Below are 19852 nucleotides of genomic sequence, written 5' to 3' on the forward strand. Positions count from 1 at the left end.
CCAGATATTGGTCTTCCTTACCTCATACCAATCTTTTAATGCCAACTACAACCACGGTCAACGCGACCAGCCAAGGAATATATCTCTTGGCGGCCGCTTTCAAAATGCCGTGCCTGAGATGTTGCCACCCGAGATGCATTTCTTTGGTGTCGTTCTCGTGTGGAAAGGCAGTATCTGGCACCTCATGGCCTAAGAAACGGCACTGGATCAATCAATCAGCAAGAAGTGCCATTGAGATATCCACGAAATGTCATGGGCCACTCACCAGCGGCTCCCAGCCATCGCCAAGTCTCATCACGCAGAGCCTCTCTGGCGGAACCGTTGATTGAATCTTGACATAGTGCTGATCGTAGAACTTTCGCAACACTTCTCTCTTTCTCGCATCACTAGCTGAGCAATTCATAGCGCCCATGAACATTTTTCTCATAGCCCGCGTCGAGTACGCCCCGACAGACGGGTCGATCAGGTATGCGCTTAGCCAGCCGTCTGGTATGAGTTAGTTAATGTTTCCAGATACGTAACGAGACTGGCACAAAGAACACATTAACACAGAAGTCATGGTCTTAATGGAAGAAATAGGGCACTTAAACCAGCTGAAAAGATACGACAACAGTGTCTCATCAACACTCCGAGCCCACGCATCAAAGTCACGCACGACCATGACACATCTCGCATCAGGGTACGCCTCAATGAGCTGAGACGCAAACAGACCAGCAGCGTCCGTAATCGCCTCATTATTGCCAAACATATCATCCCAGTTCACTGGACCCAACCCGGTTCTGTACGTAGATAAGCTAGGAAAGCTGGCGTCCGCAGCGCGGTCGAGGAACGCCCACTCCCTCGGCTTCCACCAAATCTGGCCCAGGTGGTGGACGTCCCGGTAGCCGAGGATCTCCAGGGCACATAGCATCGACTTGGAACCGGTTCGGGGGAGGCCCACAGAAAGGACCCTGACGTTATGGTGATGCTCGCGCTTGTCGCAGCCTGCAGCAGGTTTTGCCGAGGCCATGTTTGTGAGGGTTGGTTCGAATCGAGCTTGGCGGCGTGGGCGATGCCGCCTAAGCGACTTGTGCACACGGGACTTTAAGAAGTCTTGAAAGCCATTGCTTGTTTCCCGCCTCACAGGGCTCAGCTGTTGGGTTATTGACTCAAGTGGCCATCCTCTGAGTCGGGGTATCAGATGGGGGTGGAGAAAACGCCCGCGTTTGCTCCAGTGAATCCCCCCGCGTCTCCAGGCTTGTATAAGTCATGAAGGCCCACGCTGTGCCGATCGTTTATCTTTGTCCAGCAGCGCCTTTTTGAAAGCACATGTGGCAGTCCGATCAATGATGAGATAGCAATTGCGAGTCAGATACGGGCTCCACCCGGGCCGCTGGTGAGACATACCAGGAAAACAATCAGGTTCCTATGACGATCAGTGGATCTCAGCAAACAGTTCCGGCAACAAACACTTGAATATTCACTACTAACATTCACTACTACGTCCATGCGTGGTGCTACTTGTCAATCGGTATCGAAATGCCCCTTTTAAAAATGGACAACTACATCTGCTTCAGGGCCCCGGGAGATCTTTGCTCGTTCCACGCCACTTCAGGGTTCAACAGCTTTCTGCTCAGTTCGGAGAGGCCCACACAGCAAATATGGACCGACAAACGGTGATATGCGGCATGGCCTGTCGCGTGCCTGGAGCCAACAAGTGAGCCGACCCTATTACAGATGAGCCATGGGAACATGACCTACCAGATCCTGGGACTTTCAAATGAGAGGAAGCAATTTGCTGACATTTGTCGCACCAGTCCGAGCCAGTTGTGGGACAATCTCATGAGCAAGAGAGACGTCCAGCGGCAGGTCCCAGATGAACGACACAGATTCAACGTCGACACGTGGTATCACCCCAACCACGCAAACAAAGGCACGGTCCGTGACATCTGCAAGACATTTGAACCTTTTCCCTGCCAACTCGGGAGCCATGTGACCAGGCTAATGTCGAGGACAACAGATAAATCAAAAGCGAGCCTACTTCCTCGACCACCCCGTCACAGCATTCGATGCAGGGTTCTTTGGCATTTCCGGCAAAGAAGCAGAGTCCATCGACCCGCAGCAGCGGCTGCTCCTCGAAGTAGCCTACGAGGCTCTGGAAGATGCAGGCATTACTCTTGATCAGATAGCCGGCACGCAAACCGCCGTATTTCAGGGCAGTCTCAGCAACGACTACGGCACCCTGCTATGCGACCAGGCGTATTACCCACTGCACAGCATCACAGGTATAGGCGATGCCATGCAAGCCAACCGCGTGTCTTACTTCTTCAACCTCAAGGGGCCAAGTATCGTGGTTGATACAGCTTGTTCAAGCAGTCTGGTGGCCTTCCACCTGGCACACCAGAGTATCATCACGGGAGAGTCAGACTATGCCATCGTGCTCGGCTCCGCGCTGTACTTCGACCCAACTACCGCCATCGTTCTGTCAGATATGGGATTCCTCTCAGCAGACGGACGGTGCAGGTCATTCGATGCCGACGGCAGTGGATATGTCCGAGGGGAGGGCGTCTGCGCTGTTGTCATCAAGCGGCAATCAGATGCAATCCGCGACGGCAACCGCATAAGAAGTGTCGTCCGCGCAACGGGATCCAACCACGACGGCACGAAGAAGGGGATCACGGTTCCCTCGTCAGAGGCCCAAGAGGAGATGATCCGTCGGACCTACCAACTTGCCAACCTCAAGCCAGACGATACCCACTTTTTCGAGTGCCACGGCACAGGGACCAAAGTCGGCGATCCAAATGAGACGCGCGCCGTGGGCAACGTCTTTGCTACCCCGACCAGAAGCCAGAACCTGATCATTGGCAGCATCAAGAGTAACGTTGGCCATCTCGAGGGTGCTGCGGGGCTGGCAGGCATGATCAAGGCGGTCCTGGCCATTGAGAACAAGTGCATCCCTCCTCAGATGCACTTTGACCGGCCGAATCCCGATATCAAATTTGAAGATTGGAGACTGAAGGTCCCCACCGAAGTGCTGAGCTGGCCGGAGACGTATGGCAAGCCCAGACGGGCGAGTCTGAACTCCTTTGGATACGGTGGTGCCAATGCTCATGCAGTTTTGGAGAGTTTTGACAGTGGGACAAATGGTACTCTGACGGCAAATGGCACGGCCAAGACTTCAGACCGTCCTTTTTTGTTCCCTGTCACGTCCCATGCCACTGAAACGGGCCAGCGTCTAAGAGTTGTTCTCGGGGAATATGTGACGGCGCAAAAAGGCGACAGGCCAGCCGCTCAGCACCTCCGCGACCTTGCACATACCCTCTCAGCCCACCGCACAACCCACAAAGTGCGATCCTTCGCCATTGCCTCCTCCGCAGGGGCCCTCATTGCCGAGCTGGAGGAGCCTCGTGAGTCTGCCGAGTGGAAGACGGCTGCAAGCCGCTCATCAAGCACAACACCTCGAATCGGCTTCGTCTTCACCGGCCAGGGTGCGCAAAGCTGGGACATGGGTCGTCAGCTCATCGAGTGCCACGCGTCATTCCGACAGACCCTCGAGAAGTGTGATGCTGTTCTACAAAGCCTGCCCGGAGCTGACAGGCCCGGGTGGTCTATCGTGCAGGAGCTCTTAAGCCCACGAGATCCCGCCGAGTCACGTCTCAGCGAAACGCGGCTCTCGCAACCAATCTGCACAGCCCTGCAGATTGCCCTTGTAGATTTGTTGCGGACATGGGGTATCAAGCCAAAGGCGGTCTGTGGACACTCGTCGGGAGAGGTTGCAGCGGCATATTCAGCCGGTATTCTGTCACTTGAGGCAGCTATGGTTGTAGCCTACTACCGTGGCTTCCACATGAGCCAAAAGCAGACCCATGGCCAGGCCGGCAAGCCCCAGATTACTGGAGGCATGATTGCAGTCGGCATGAGCGAAGCAGACAGCATCTCGGAACTGTCCAAGTTTGAAGGCCGGCTATGCCTGGCAGCTGTCAACTCCTCCTCCAGCGTGACCGTTTCGGGCGACCTGGACGCGATCGAAGAATTCCACGAAGATCTTTCGAAGCGAGGAGTCTTTGCGCGGAAACTGATTGTCCAGCAGGCGTTCCACTCGCATCATATGGAGCCCCTTGCCCCGGCATACGAGACGGCATTACGCGAGTGCGCGTCGTACAAGACTGAAGCCCGGGACGAAGATGTGAGAATGGTATCTAGCGTCACGGCCAGGATTCTCCGCGATGGGGATGTGGACGCTGCCTACTGGGTTCGAAACATGGTTGGCGCTGTGCGATTTGCAGACGCCCTCACAGGCATCTTGCTGGATGATGATGAGGAACAGGCCGTCGACATCCTGTTAGAGATCGGTCCTCATCCTGCGCTGAAGGGACCTTCTTCACAGGTAGCGTCCGAGCTCAAGGTCGATATATCTTACTTTGGCACTCTCAACCGCAACCAGCCCGCATTCGAGTGCCTCCTCGAGGCGGCGGGTCAACTGTTCACGTCCAACCACCCAGTCGACCTCGCAGCCGTGAATGCAGACCAGCAACACCCGGGTCACTTGCTCACAGACCTCCCGACATACCCTTGGAACCATCGCCATTACTGGACGCCCACCACCCGTGTGATGCGCAACACGCAGCACCGAAAGTACAACCACACCCTCCTCGGGACCCCTGTGCCGCACTCTACGCCCCACCTCATGCAATGGCGTAACTACATACGAGTCTCCGAGATACCGTGGCTCGCCGGGCACGCCATCGAGGGCGAGGTCGTCTTCCCTGGGTCCGGATACCTCTCGCTTGCCGTCGAGGCTGCCGTGCGGTACCCAACAAATGAAGACAAGACCGTGGCCAAAGTCCGTTTTAAGGACATCGACATCAAGGGTGCCATGACGCTGCGCGACAACGAGGTCGGCACGGAGATGATCTTGAGCATTCAGCCAGAGACCACGTCCGCCAAGGGTTTCAGCGACGAGTGGCTCGAGTTCCATATCAGCAGCTTCGACGTGGACGGCCGTTATTCGGAGCACTGCCACGGGTGGATCTGCATCGTCGCGGGCGAGCCTGAAGAGGTAGAGCTTGACGGCTCGCTGCAGCGGTTCCCTTCTATTGAGGAGCTGAGGCACAGATCTACGAACCGGCCCAGCTGCGCTGATCTGTACCGCCGGCTCGAGAAGCGGGGGGTGCAGTACCGCGATGAGTTCAGGCTCCTGAAGGGTGACATGGATGACGGCGAGGGCTTCACAGTGGCAAATCTCGAGTTTGATCCTAGCCTCTACAGGATCGATGGTTTGCTGGAGGCGACGCTGGTTCCACTGGCGCTGCTCGATGCGGTTATGCATTCAACGTGGTCTGGATCATCGGACGGGTGGGAATGGTGGCCCGACGAGGATGGCGTCGGTGTGCCACGTTCATACAAGTCCGTTGAGCTGGCCGGCCACCTCCTCGCGCGTTCATATTCGGGATCCAATGATCTCCAGAAGTACACCATTCGGACCTTTGGTGACCGTGTTGGACTGCGTACCGTCATCTCCCAGCTTCTGGTCTCGGATGAGCAGGGCCGGCTTTGCATCCACATGCAGGATCAGGAGAGTACCTTCTTGAAGGAAGAACAGGGCTCGCTCGGTCGGAGGCTGTACTTCGAACAGGAGTGGGAGAACCTCATCGAGTTTCGCAATTTCGAACCGACCGTTCCAGAGCAGCTCACTGCGGTTGTTTCTGCAACTCCCTCGGAGACGGAGATCCACGTTCTGAGACAGGTCCAGAGCCTTGCAGGTCATCTAACTTGTGTAGAACTGAGCCAGCTCCCGTTGGGCGATGACAATTATCGTAACATCATTATCTTGGCCTCGTTGTCGACCACCATGGCCTCGGCAGACTCATTCACACAGTTTCAGAACCTCGCATTGCAAGAAGAGAAGAACATGGTATGGGTGCTTCAGGGTACATATATGGGCGCAGCAAATCCTGAGATGTCCAAAATCGCAGGATTCCTGAGAACAGCCCGGAACGAGAATCGTCTCTCCAGGCTTATCACCCTTGACTTGGACCCCAGCGCGACGGGGCCAGAAGCGGGCACAACGATCATACGGGCCCTGGATAAAACCTTGGACGAAGAAGAGGTCGCAGTGAGAGGCAGCGAGGCCTTTTCCCCGCGTCTTGCGGTGGACGAGGAACTGAACTCCAAGCTCAATGACAGCAAACCAACGCGACGGCCGCTCCCAGACGACACACCAGTGAATCTCGAGATCGGGCACATAGGCCGTCTCGACACGCTGTATTTTGCCCCCAACGAAGACATCCTCAACAAGGCCCTCGGAGACGACCAGATCGAATTCAAAGTCCTAGCATCAGCGCTGAACTTCCGCGACATCGCCATCGCAGTCGGCCTGATCCAGGACTACCACTTCGGCGAGGAATGTGCGGGCATAGTCACTGCGGCCGGGGCAAACGCCACCAAGGACTTCCAGCCCGGCGACAGGATCGTCGTGGCAGCGGGCGAGTGCATCGGCAACCGAGCCCGCGCCGACGCCTGGCTCGCGCGCAAGATCCCCCCCGGCGTGAGCGACGTCGCCGCGGCGAGCTTCCTGACCGTGACGATGACGGCCCTGTACGCGCTGCACCACGTCGCCCGCCTGCAGGCCGGGGACACCATCCTGATCCACTCGGCCGCCGGCGGCGTGGGGCAGATGGCCGTCCAGCTGGCGCAGGCCCGCGGCGCACGCATCCTCGCGACCTGCTCGCAGGGCAAGCGGGCGTTCCTGAAGGAGCGGTTCGGCTTCTCGGACGGGCAGGTATTCTCGTCGCGGGACGACTCGTTCAGGAGGGACGTCCTGGCGGCGACGGGCGGCCGGGGCGTCGACGTCGTGCTCAACTCCCTTTCTGGCAAGCTTCTGGAGGCGACGTGGCGGTCGCTCGCGCCGTTCGGCCGCTTCGTGGAGATTGGCAAGCGGGACGTCCACGAGAACGCGGGCCTGCCCATGGATGTGTTCCGGCGAAACGTCAGCTTCTCGTCTATTGATATGGTGCTCGTCGTACAGGAGGACAAGGCGCTTACGAACCGGCTGATCGACGAGGCTTGTGAGCTCGTCTTTGGGGGCAATATCCGAGTGCCAGATAGTCTGCTCGAGGTGCCTTTCTCAGACGTGGAGAGGGCCTTCCGGCTGATTCAGCAAGGGAAGCATATTGGCAAGGTTATTTTGGTACCTGGAGCGGGCGATGTGATGCTCAAACCCAGAGGATACCATCTCCTGACCAAGTTATTCGACCCTGAAAAGAAGTACCTCATCGCCGGTGGTCTAGGTGGTCTCGGACTGAAGCTGGCAGAGTGGATGTACTTCAAGGGTGCCAGGAAGCTAGCCTTCTTCACCGTGTCGGCTCTCAGCCCAACAGGTGAGCTGAGAAAGAGTGCGCGACGCACTGTTGACTGGTTGAAAGCGCGTGGTTGCGAGATTGAGATATACCGAACAGACGTGGCCAACTTGGAACAAGTCCAACAAGCCTTTGCCAAGATGGGACCTGTAGCTGGCGTGTTCCACCTGGCAATGGTGCTCGCAGATGTCTCTCTCCAGGGAATGAGCTATAACCAATGGGAAAAGGTCATCCGCGTCAAGTGCGACGGCGCATGGAACTTGCACCAGGTGACGCAGCAACAGCCAGTTGATTTCTTCACGTGCTTCTCATCAATATCCACAATCGTGGGCAACCCAGGCCAGGCAAACTACAGCGCTGCCAATGCGTACCTGGACAGCCTCATGGATTGGCGCCGCAGTCAAGGGTGCGTTGGCGCCAGTGTGAACGTCGCGGCCGTATCTAGTGTTGGCGTGGCAGCTGACCTTGGCCTCAAATTCGATGAGACCATCAACACGCAGGAGCTGATGCTGCTGGTGGAAGAGGCTATTTTGAGTGACCGCCGTTTCACGGCAGCTGCATCAGTTGGTGGCAGCACTCATGGTTTCGAGCGGAAGAAACTCATAACCGGAGTCAGTGTCGATGGGTTGGCTTCAAATCCCGAGACCAGGAAGAGACCGCTTTACCGGAAGCTCTGTGCCAACATAGACGTTGGACAGTCGTCTTCGGCTGGGGCTGCGGCCTCTCAGAGCCTGGCCAAGATTCTTGCGGGAACCCCGGACCTCGAAGAGAGGTGTTCACTCATCACCGAGCGGTTTATGGACAAGATATCGTCGGTGATGGGTGTTGAGATGTTGCTGATCGACCCAGCTAACCCACCGACAATATACGGCCTTGACTCTATCGTGGCGATCGAGCTCCGCAAGTGGGTCAAGACCGAGACCAAGGTCGACCTCCCACTCTTTGAGCTTCTGGGAGGGAAGGCGATCAAGGCTCTAGCGGCATATATCGCGGCACAAGTCGTCGTTACGACCGAGTCTAAGTCTTCGCCAAATGGTGTTGAGTCGCACTCCAAGACGGCGAATGGGGTGTCAGAGAAGACAGTCAATGGGAATAAGTCTGGACCAAATGGGGTCACGAACGGTGTCAACGGCAAGGCCGACCACCATGTCAACGGCTCGGTTGACACCGAGACCCTTCTTACTTGGTGGCGGCAATATCTTGCTGACGTACCGATGTCGGATCCATTCGGCCTCGCAAAAGCCAATGCGAACGGGGTCACTCCCGGCAGGACATGCAGCACGCCCTACTACACGATCCCTGCAAATCATGTCAAGCGCATGAAGCGTATATGCAAGCAGGATCTCGCCATGACGTCTTCCGGCAGTACGACTGGCTTGGCACACTTCAACTTCATCCTGGGCGCTCTCTGGGCATACTTATTCCGGTGTGACGGCGGGCTAGCTAGTGATACACTGCTCGATATAATTGCTTCTGGCGACGATGCTGAGCCGGTGCCTGTGCGTCTTCGATTGATGCCCCAGAAGTGCAAGGGCACATTGACTATTGGCGCACTGGCGAGAATGGCGGCTGTAGAATCACAGGAAGCGTTCCGGCACTCGAATGGTTTGTCACGGAAAGTCATCAGCGAGAACTCCGGCGCACCTGCAAGCAGTACGCTTGTTGTGAGATCCATTGAGGACGGCGGTAGTAGCTATGTCGAATTCACGGGAGCAACTATGCTTGAAGTCAGGAGTAACGGAGATGGAGGGATGGAGCTATCCATGACTTTCTCGTCCGATTTACTTCCGGAGCAACGGGCAGCACAGATCATGGGTGACTTCATAGTCCTCTTGACGGGTGCCATTCGAGACCACAGGACCCCGGTTGATGTCTAACCTGGAGTGGGACGGAGAATTGCCTGTGTCTCACAAAGGAGACACCTGGGCAGCTTTGTATAAATAATGTATGATTCATAAAGTCAATAGAACATAGAACTAGAGACCTCATAGAATGGAAACAGGCGCTCTGCCTTTCAATATAATATTCGACCAAGAAGAGCAGAATTATTCTAGAGTCTGATGCAGTACATCATTCCTGTATCTCTCACACCGAACAACAAGCTCCTCATGCGTCCCACGGTCCAACACCCGCCCATTCTCCACGACGAAAATAACACCGGCCTTCTTGATAGTCCTCAGGCGGTGCGCAATAGCAACGATGGTGACCCCGCCCCCAGCCCGCAGCGCCTCGAGCGCCGCCTCCCACCGCGCCTCGCTCTCGGCGTCGAGCGCGCTGGAGCTCTCGTCGAGCAGCAGCAGGCGCGGGCGGCGCACGAGGGCGCGCGCGACGCACAACCGCTGCTTCTGGCCCCCGCTGAAGAACTGAAGACCGGCCGACGGCCCGCAGGGGGTCTCGTAGCCCTGCGGCAGCGCCGCGATCGTGTCGTGGATGCACGCGAGCCGCGCCGCGTGCTCGATCTCGGCCTGACTCGCGATCGAGCCCGGCCGTGCCCCGAGCCCGATGTTGAACGCCACCGTCCCCGAGAACAGCACCGTGTCCTGCGGGACCAGCGCCATGTCGTCGCGGAACGAAGACGCCCGGGCCTGCGTTGTCGTGCCGAGAGATGCCGCCTCGGGTACCTGTGTTATGTCCAGCCCGTCTAGTGAGATGGTGCCAGAGGCTGGGACATACAGGCGCTCGAGAAGCGAGAAGACGGTCGACTTGCCTGCGCCAGAGGGGCCGACGAGGGCGGCGAAAGACCCGGCCGGGATCTCCATGGAGAGGTCGGTCAGGATGGGGGCATCTGGCCGGGATGGATAGGAAAAGCTGATGTTCCTCAGAGCGACGTGGGCTCCGTTTCTGGCCTTTTCGTCCACACTGGGTCCTTTGGACTCGGCGAGTGCGTTTATACCCTGTTCGGGATCTCCTCCGATCCACTGGGCTTCTTTCTCTAAATGTGACGCCTCCTCTCCCTTGGGCAGGATCAGGCTGAGCACCCTCCGGCTCGCGACGGCCGCCTTTGAGATGTCCGGCGCGAGGGAAACGATCTGTCCACTAGACTGCGCAGCAACGAGGAGCGCAGTCAGGACGATGAAGAACTGCGTCTGGGTATATGTGCCGTCGGCGGTCTGCTTGGCCCCCCACCAGTATGCAAGGGCGTATACACAGTTCCCAATGCTGAAACTCAAGGCCAGCCAACAGTTCCCGTGTAGTATATTCTTCAACGTCGAGTTGTAAGGCCCCCGAAGACTGCGCAGGAAGGTATTTGTCACGTCTTTCTGCAGCGAGAATGCGCTGATGATGCGTATGGAGTCAATGGCCTCAATGGCGATGGCCACACTGTCGGCAAATGCCTTGGCGTGGCGGGCGGCGAACTTGGCCTGGACGTGGATGCGCAGGAAGCCGGACATGAAGATGACAGGCACGCAGGCCAGCAGCACGACGGCGATCTTCCACGCGATGGCGTGGGCCAGGATGATGCCGGCGATGAGGCTTATGAGGACGGAGAAGGTGACCCCGAGGATGGCCCCGGTCATGCCAGACATGGCGATGGCGTCGGCACTCATGTATGCCACCAGTGTGCCGGGCGTGCGTCCCTCCGAGTCGTGCCAGTGCAGTGGCCTGCTGAGCAGCGCCCGCAGGCTGAGCACGCGTGTCTTGAAGAGTAACTTCTCGGACACCCAACCGAACGACGCCGTGCTGGCCATGTTGGCGAAGAACTCGATCAGCGCCAGCCCGAAGTAGAGACCTCCAAAGAGCGATGCGCTCTCGCGGATCTCCCAGGGAAGCCGACAGCTGTTGAGACGCCCGACGACGTTGCCAAAGATGACCGCCTCCCCCGAGTGAGAGCCGCCTACGATGGTGGCGGCGATGACACCAAAGATGATGAAAAGTAGCTGAGGACGGGCCAGCCTCAGGATGGCACCGAAAGTGGAAAGAAATCCGCGTGTGCTCGTATTAATGTTTTCGAGAGCGCTGGTGTCATTTCCACCAACCCCGTCTTCGCCATCAGATGATTTCTGGGCGTCCTTCAGACTCTCCATCACTTCCATTGTGCGCTTCTGGTCGGTCTCCATATTGTAGAAGGTCGTTTCACCAGACTCGCGGGGCTCCATGTCGTCCTCGTCAAACTTCAGGCTCTGCAGTCTCACAAGCGAGGCAAAGACGCAATCCTTCTCCATCAGGGAAGTGTATGTTCCTTGCTCAACGACCTTGCCACCGCGTTCCAAGACAAGGATGTTGTCTGCATTCCTAATGGTAGACAGGCGATGGGCTATGACGATGGTGGTTCTGTTGGCCGAGAATTTGTCCATAGCATCCTGGATCCTGGCTTCGCTGGCCGAATCAAGAGCGGCTGTTGCTTCGTCGAGAATCAAAATTGAGGGATCACGGATCACAGCTCGGGCAAACGCAACCCTCTGTTTCTGACCTCCACTGAGCATACCACCGCCTGGCCCAACAGTCGTCGCAAGGCCGTGTTGCAGGTTGACGATGTATTCCATCGCGCCGACTAGCTCGGCCGCCTCCCGGGTCAGCCTGACAATAGTCTCCAAGGCCGGATTCTTCTCAGCCAGTGTGTCCAAGTGACCACCTTTGCGGACGGCACCCACAAGGCGGGCCAGTTCGCCGCCGAGCAGGGCTTCTTGCAAATGTTGATGTTCGGGTCTCCCCGAGCCGACGAGACCATGGGCAATGTTCTCCAGCACGGAGCGGTTGAAGAGGGTGGGGTTCTGCTCAACGATAGAGACGTGTCCATGGTAGTTGCTGACGTTGAAATCCCGCAGGTCGATGCCGTCGACGGTTACTCTACCTGAATTGGGGTCATATAAACGCTCGACCAGGGCAGCGATGGTGGACTTGCCGCTACCGGACACGCCTACGATGCCAGTCATTCTGTTGCTTGGTATCGATAGGCTGACATTGTCGAGCACAGGGACTTCGGCGCGGGATGGGTAGCTGAAGGACACGCTCTCAAGGGTGATATCGCCCACTATGCTGGGGGACTTGATGCCTTGCTCCTGGCTCATCGCGTCGATAGGTGCCTGTCGCTCAATAGTCTCGAAGAGCTTCTCAGATGCCTTTGATGCATTGGCAAAGATGGTCAAGAAAGGAGCCACGAGACTAATGATGAAAGAGGCTATCAGGATGTCAGTAACGTGATAACATTGAAAATTCATATTTACCAAGATTCTTTAGTTTCACTCACCATCAACCAGGACGAAAATCACGGTATAGATATCTCCAACCGTGATGCCGTCGCCACCACCAGTCGCCACAGATTCAGCAACCTGCCGGCCCCCCTGCCACATAGCGACAGCGCTCGCACAGTACGCGATCAAGTACAGCAGTCCCATCTGTACCGAGGCGGCGAGGAACTTGCGGACGGCGGCGCCCTGGACGCTCCTAAGGTGCCCGACATAAATGCTCTCGATCCTGCCTGCAGCGCCAAACACCTTGATGAGGCGCATATGCGCAAGCGACTCGGAGGCGATGGCCGTGGCCTTGGTGATACCGTCGCTGACGCGCCCGGCGTACTTCTTGGTGAAGTAATTGCCCCCAAGGGCCATGAGCAAGAAGCACGGCACCAGGCTGACCAGGATGCCGGCCAGCTTGGCGTCCTTGAGGAAGGCGACGACGTAGGCGGCGACAAAGTACGACACGCTCTGGATGACCACGCCGACCTTCTCGGACGTGCCGGCCTGCACGGTGGTCAGGTCGGCGTCCAGGCGCGTCGCGACGTCCCCCGCCGGCAGGGTCTCAAAGTAGGCCAGGTCCTGGCGCAGCAGGGCGCAGAGGTAGCGGTAGCGCAGCTTGCGGACGACGCGCTCGCCGAAGAGGGACCAGCAGCCGCAGTGCACCCAGATGAGGCAGAAGTTGGCCACGGTGACGTAGATGACGAGCAGCAGCTTGCGGTTGACGGCGGCCCGGACGGACCCGTCATCAACGCTGTCGGCGCCGCATGATGTCGAGTTTAGGTCGTCAACGAGCTGGCCGAAGAGGATGCCGAGCAGTGGGAAGGGGATACCAGCTCCGATGGCGGCGAAGAAGCCGATGAAAATCAGAGCAAAATCGAGGGCGGAGTCCTTGGGTGTCAGGAAGAGCAGCCTGAAATAGCCTCGGGTTGGTGAAAGATCAAAGCTTGATAAGGTGAAAACCTTCTTTACGAGCAAGTGACATCGTCAGAAAGAGGATACGGCGAGATGCTCATATGATACAGGGCGTCAACGCCAGCAATGATGGGATTCAGATGATTCTCACCTTGATCTTTTGTTCACCCGCGGTACATTTGGGCTTGGTCGGGTCCCTTTGAGGACCTGCTGTAGCAGGTCCCTCATCCGCCATTACGAATGAAATAAAAAACGTCTCTGCTTCTTATGTGCTAAACACCGAGCAGCGCATTGGACAGATGCGGAACGCGTGGTCTAAAGAGATCGTCCCATCAAAAACAGGGGGATCGTGCGTGAATGGGGACATAATGGATGTTATAGGCCTCCAACAACCAGAGACACAAGCCCCTACTTGCATGGTGGGATGGCCAGGGACCTCAGGACCTGGGCAGGCAGTGGATGGCATCAAGAAGGATAGAGCCTGGGAGTGTGGGTGGAGACGGTGACAGTATATTGGACAACGCGGCATAATTGCAACATCGTGCAGAAACCAGGGGCACCTAGGAGGCAACACTGAAGAGACGGCTGTTCAGACTGCAACATGGGGGCAGATACTCATGGTGAGTGATCACTGGAGTGGCAACCTTGGAATGTTACAACTAATCGGAGACGGCAGAAATTGGGAGACCTCTCTCCGTGCCATTGGGCCACCCTTACAAGGCATTTGCTGCATGCATAGTAGTGAGGACATCCGCCTTGGGCCATGTACGATTACGTGGGAGGATGATGGTACTCGTCTGGCCCACGGCTGTAGGCTAGGTAGCGTCTGTGAAAATGTGCAGGTGAGATGGAGTAACTGCGATGGTTGTGGGCATCAGCGCCGGGTGGGGATGTGACAAAGACCAACAGGGCAAGGCATCCTAGCACGCCGGCGATGCACCATAAATCATGTGTGCTATACCGTTGTGGATATTATTGTTGCAGATCTGCGGGTATTGTTGAGGAGCTCGAGAGGGACCCGGCTGTCTGTTGCCTCACTTGTTCTTGCAGTAGATAGACTTGTCCACTCATGGTGTGTTGCAGTATGATTGGATCGCACTCTACCACACAGACCCTTACATATAGACCTTGGAAGTCTTGCCTGCCTGCCCCAAGGCTTGGTTGTGCTGCCCCGAGGCTTGGTTGTCCTGCCCTTGTCGGCGATCTTCTTTCGCCCTGGGCCCGGGGAACTTGGTCGAAGAAGATTCTGCTCGGGGGATGACGTTTACGGGAATGCACCGGCACCTGCGAGTGGGCAGGGGCACGGAGACCTACACTGTTAGTCTGGATTAGGAACGACATTATAGGGCTTCTTACTGGCTCAGACGAGCCTGCGTTGCAACGGGCCGGATCAGATAACTCCAAGCGGGCAGTGCCCCCTCCCTGTACGGGGACCAAAGCCCCCCTGGCTCAGATCCCACCTGGGCCAAAGGCAATCTGATGATCTGATTAGATCAGGAAGATCAAAACGGGGAGACGGCGCCGTATCACAAAGTCCACTGTTCTGCTCACGCAGTCAACTGCCGCAGGGTTGTGCCATTATTCCCTGGCCCGGCGCCACTCGGAAGATTACAGCCGAGACTAGAGAAAGCGACATGCCAGTGGAATGCGAGGACCCTGAGACGAGAGCTCTTGACCATCAGACTGTGCAGACATGTGGGCTCCATTTCGCATGCTGGTCCTCTGCCGTCCAGATAAACCGTGGAGAACATGACGTCGCGGTGCACAAGCCTACCCGTGATGTGAATCCATACTGCAGATCGGACAAACACCTTGGAAAAGGGCAGAACCGACTGCTTCAACACGGGACTGCCTGCTTCATTTCTGATAGCGGGATGAGAATAATGTCATTGAGTGACATTACGGTACGTTGTGATGGTCCCAGGCACCAAACAGGCATGCTTACATTGATGAATACTTTTCGATGTATCGTCCTCCAGTCTCATCTCCCCTCCTGTTTAGACCATCAGACCCTTCATGCATCACACGTCATCCGGATTGATTTTAGTGCTATATGCAGCCGCTCTTTTTCGCTCACACCACTACTACCGGTACTCATGTCACCTTCCACGGCCGGCGAAACTCCACTGCCGACGCAACCCTGGAGTTGTGCTGTTCGGCCCCCTGCGTACCTATGATGCCACTCTTCTCAAAGTGTTGGACTAGGTATTCAACAGCATCGTTCAAATCAAAATGACCCCCCCCCCCCGGCCTTCAGTGAGCTGGTTCCTCTTCCCATAGAGAGCATAATCTCCCGGCCAATATAGAGCTGTATCGAGTTGTTGAACCACGTGGCACCAAGGACTCCGCGCCTCTCCCGGTTGGCGTCCTTTGCGGCCTCGTGGATCAGCAAGCTACCTAGGTACTTACTTAAACCTGGCGGTCCCGTCCTTGTTGAAAAAGTCGACATCGTTGGGGGACACGCCCCTAATGGAACCGGTTTCAAGGCGTATCCAACTTACTATAAAAGTACTTAAGTCCCCATGATGCCAGGAAACTCTTTTTGGAAATAACTGGCCAGAATGCCCCGTCAAGCGCCATACATGGCCATGTCTCTGGGGCGTTCCGCTCGGGCGAGGAACTGCACACACGCCCGCCTAGCTTAGTGCAAGGGGCCACGGAGGTCCAGCGCTTGAATGCAAAGCAAATTATCCTCTATTGACTGGAAGAAGTGAATGATATCCCTTCTAAATACCCGAGTGCTCAGGAGCATCTCTCAGCACGAAGACTCTGATTTCTCCTTTGGTAATCTGCAAAAGCCATCGCATTTTCTCCTTCTCAAGCAACCTCAATGACCACACCGGACCGCTGCACATGCGATCTAGGCCACCCAATCCCCATCATTCGGATCCTCCGGCTCAGACTCAGAGCCATCGTCCTCGTCGTCGTCCCCGCTGTCTTCACTGTCGGTGTCGGCATCACTACCGTCGCTGCCTCCTTCTTTGCTCCGGCCATCCAGGATCTGTCGAAGTGTCTTGGCTGTAAGTCCTTTGCTGGCTTCAAGTTCGGCTATTGCGCTCTGTTGTTTCTTCTTCTTTTTCTGAAGGTCATTCATGCGGTCATCAATGGTGCCCTCGGCAAACAGACGCACACAGTGAGTCTCCTTCTGTTGCCCTATGCGATTCACGCGGCCAAATGCTTGTTCCTCCACTGCACGGTGCCACCACGGGTCGTAAATAATGCATCGATTCGCCATTGTCAAGTTGAGAGCCTCACCTCCAGTGGTGATGGAGACCATCTAAGAGCCAGGTCAGAAAGGGTAGACAATGAGGAATCCGGCGAGACTTGACTTACGAGAACCTTGACTGCTTCGTCTTCTTCAAAAGCTACCCTGGCATCTTGACGTTGATCGCTATTCATTTTCCCGACGAAATAAAGGTAGCCGATGCCATGACCCTGAAGCAACCGTCCGAGAAGTCGGCCAACGCCAATGAAGTGGAAAAAGACTGGAGGCACTCGTTAGCAGATGAAATCGAATCATGTTGTAAGACAAGACTGACCGATGATCTTGTCCTTTGGAGCCTCAGCCTTCCACTTGAGAATCAAGTCAAGCATACGCTTCATTTTTGTGTTCAACGGAATTGAAGCCTCGGGATTTTGATCCAAGTATTGGAACAAAGTAGATCCCTCATCACCAGCAGGCTGGAAGCCATTATGGTCAACACCCTTCTGGCTTCTCGCTGCATCCTGTTCAGGATCGCGTGCCGCCTCTGGGTTGTAAGGGCGTACTTCTCCGATGAGGCGCTTGCACTTGCGGCATGAGATCTCTATCTCCATCAGCCGGCATGATTTCTGCCTCTCTTCGACGCATTCTTTACACCATATGTGACCACATTCTGCCAGCATTGGCGTGGTCTGCGCATTCCAGCAAAGAGGGCACACCATGAGGTCTGCTTCAGCAAATGTGCTGTCAATTCGCCGGTGTCCAGTCGGCGCCAGATGGTCTTGCTTCGGCTCCAAAATCCACTGCTCGAACAAATCCATAATCGGCGTCTGTGTTGCTCCAGTGTTGTGGGCCTCCCCCTTCATGAGTCCCACCTGTTCGATGGTCCACAGGCCATCTTTGACCGGGGCCTCGAGCAATAGAGGACTCGCACTGAATTGCCTGTATCTCGTGAACCTCTCTCTGAGGCACAGGTAGTTGCACCTTCCACCATGCTTCATCTTGAGGTAGCTCAAGATGTTGCCCTCGAGATATGCCAATATGACCTTTTCCTCAGCACTGAGTGGAACTACTTCTGTCACAGCGTGGTCTTGTGGTAAATTTACCAGAGGTATACCACAAAACTGGTGTCGTGGAGTCCTCATGATCGTAATTGGCATCAGGAGGTTGCGCAAATCCTCGTACTCCACGCCCCCTTCGGACTTCAGTTTGGCCAGGAAATCCTTCTTGAAATGAGGAAAGTCCTTCACACTGGGGTGCTGAATGAATCTGAGGAGCGGCCAGAGCTCATGCGCGCCATTTGGTATAGGAGTGCCTGTCAACGCCCATCTGTGCTTGCCTTTCAGACACATGCAAGCCTTAAAGGTCTCCGAGTTCCGATTTTTCATCCTATGTGCCTCATCCAGGACAATGCGCTGGAAGCATGCCTCAAACAACAAGGAGGTGATCTTGCCGCTCTTGCAGGCTTTCAGCATAGCCCGGACTTGGTCGTATGTGACGACGAGAATATCAGCAGCCAGCGTTGCATCCCTCGTTATCTCAGTCTGTCTCGTCCAGAGGATAACAGACAGTTGAGAATTGGTATGCTCCTTCACCTCATCCACCCACTGTGGGGCAGCAGACTTGCGGACAACGACAAGAGTTGTGGCCGAACCGTCCTTCAGGTTTTGGCCCTTCCGTTGACCTTTCCGTTGGCCCTTCTCTTTGCCCTTGCCTTGGCCCTTGTTTGAACTCACAAGGTTTGAGACAACACATGTCAGAGTCTGCACAGTCTTCCCGAAACCCATGAAGTCCAAAAGGAGACCAGATCCTTGGTTCTCGTCCCTCTCAATCACGATCATGATTGCACTTCCAAGCATCTGGTGAGAATGTAGCGGATGTTTCAAACCCTGGACCTTCCATTTGAAGTCATCCACTCTCGGTTCGCCATCTCGCTCAAACAGCCATGGCTCGATGTTTTTGAAAACATGGCACAAGCCGCCTAGAACCTTGACGTGAGTTTTGATGGTTTCTGGGTCAGCGCGAGCTAACTTGAGCCCAGCCTTCTCCAAGGCTCTAAGATGATCACGCACATTGGCAGGTGCTTGGGATATTGTTGGCAGATTCAAGTCAATGTCCTCAGGCATTTCTGCTGTTTTCCCACTCAGCACGAGAGAATTGGCATGCGATACATATTTTGCTGCCTCAAGTGCCGGTTTGCGTGGCTTCCGGTATGCTCCGGGTTTCTTCTTGGTGGGTGGACCTTGATCGCTGCTCGACTCAGCCTTTCGCTTCCGTCTATTCGGCGCTTTGTTTGCTGTCTCGATACTTGCCAAGATGTTCGGGGTCGGTTGTTCTGCTTCGTTGGTTGGTCCGACGGCTTTGCCGAGGGCGTTGACATTGATGTTGTTGTCGTTATCGCTCACGAAAGGCAGCGGCTCTCCCATCGTTGTTTTGGTGCCAGGGCCGTTGTCGATATCCATTGAATCTGGACTGTTGGGCTTTACTTCGGGAGATGACACAGAATGCTTTCCTTCGGCAGCTCCTGAAGTGGTTGACTTTTTGTCGCATGTTTCTTTCATGTTTGATGCAGAGGCAGAGGGAGTTTCTGCTGTTTCGGTCCCCCCCTCTTGCTTGATGGCTGGGCATGAAGACTCGCTCACCCCCAAGCCACGAGACTGATCGCTGGTTTCGTCAGCCGTTCTAGCAAGGGCCATGTTGTCACCATCCCCACTGTTGGAAGCAATTGGTTCTTCTGTTCGAGATGATGCTGGACCGTCTTTGCGTCGGGGAATGGTGAGCGTCACCATCAGTCGCTTCGGTCCCATGTTGGTGGACTCAACACGCGGCATGTATCAGACCCAGACTGAAGGTCAAGTTACGCCAGGAATGGCATTCAGCCACGGTGAGTCTTTGGAAGATGATGCGCCGACTGGTATTATGAACGGACTCAAGCTAGACCAGGCTGCGCGACGACATGTCCCGAGGAGCTCCGGTCTTCGCAGCTAAATTTAGCTAGCGCGGAAAGTTGCGACACGAGTTAGACCTCGAATTGGTTGTATGGGGGCTGTGTTGGCGAAGACACCGTGGAGACCCAGATGTGAGAAGAAGTCGAGGTGTTTTGGCACAGTCCTCGTCAGGCTCCCAGGGTGTCGTCGGTGACGGAGCGCCGTGATGTACTGAAAACTGTGTTGGCAAGAGCGCAAAGGCAAGCGAAGAGAGGAAAGAGGGAGGAGCTGTGCTTA

The 19852-nt window shown here is 55.9% G+C and overlaps 4 protein-coding genes across 4 annotated transcripts; 1 reads left to right on the forward strand and 3 right to left on the reverse strand.

Annotated features, from left to right (window-relative positions):
* Positions 1–250: 250 nt before the first annotated feature.
* On the reverse strand, positions 251–1009 carry KVR01_007881 (uncharacterized protein; the record flags this gene model as incomplete). Its single annotated transcript, XM_044793716.1, has 2 exons — positions 251–473; positions 585–1009. The coding sequence occupies 2 exons, from the start codon at positions 1007–1009 to the stop codon at positions 251–253; spliced, it is 648 nt and encodes a 215-aa protein (XP_044642859.1).
* Positions 1010–1640: 631 nt separating this feature from the next.
* Positions 1641–9214, forward strand: KVR01_008183 (uncharacterized protein; the record flags this gene model as incomplete). Its single annotated transcript, XM_044781402.1, has 4 exons — positions 1641–1696; positions 1797–1917; positions 2000–8885; positions 8958–9214. 4 exons carry the CDS (start codon positions 1641–1643, stop codon positions 9212–9214), a joined length of 7320 nt encoding a protein of 2439 aa, XP_044643161.1.
* Positions 9215–9382: 168 nt separating this feature from the next.
* On the reverse strand, positions 9383–13661 carry KVR01_007697 (uncharacterized protein; the record flags this gene model as incomplete). Its single annotated transcript, XM_044788851.1, has 3 exons — positions 9383–12456; positions 12526–13477; positions 13578–13661. 3 exons carry the CDS (start codon positions 13659–13661, stop codon positions 9383–9385), a joined length of 4110 nt encoding a protein of 1369 aa, XP_044642675.1.
* Positions 13662–16286: 2625 nt separating this feature from the next.
* On the reverse strand, positions 16287–19435 carry KVR01_007877 (uncharacterized protein; the record flags this gene model as incomplete). The annotated part of the gene is made up of 3 exons (XM_044782919.1): positions 16287–16703; positions 16760–16911; positions 16966–19435. 3 exons carry the CDS (start codon positions 19433–19435, stop codon positions 16287–16289), a joined length of 3039 nt encoding a protein of 1012 aa, XP_044642855.1.
* Between the last annotated feature and the right edge of the window lie 417 nt (positions 19436–19852).

The sequence above is a fragment of the Diaporthe batatas genome (genome assembly GCF_019321695.1).
Source record: "Diaporthe batatas strain CRI 302-4 chromosome Unknown Contig00009, whole genome shotgun sequence".
Lineage (NCBI taxonomy): Eukaryota > Fungi > Ascomycota > Sordariomycetes > Diaporthales > Diaporthaceae > Diaporthe > Diaporthe batatas.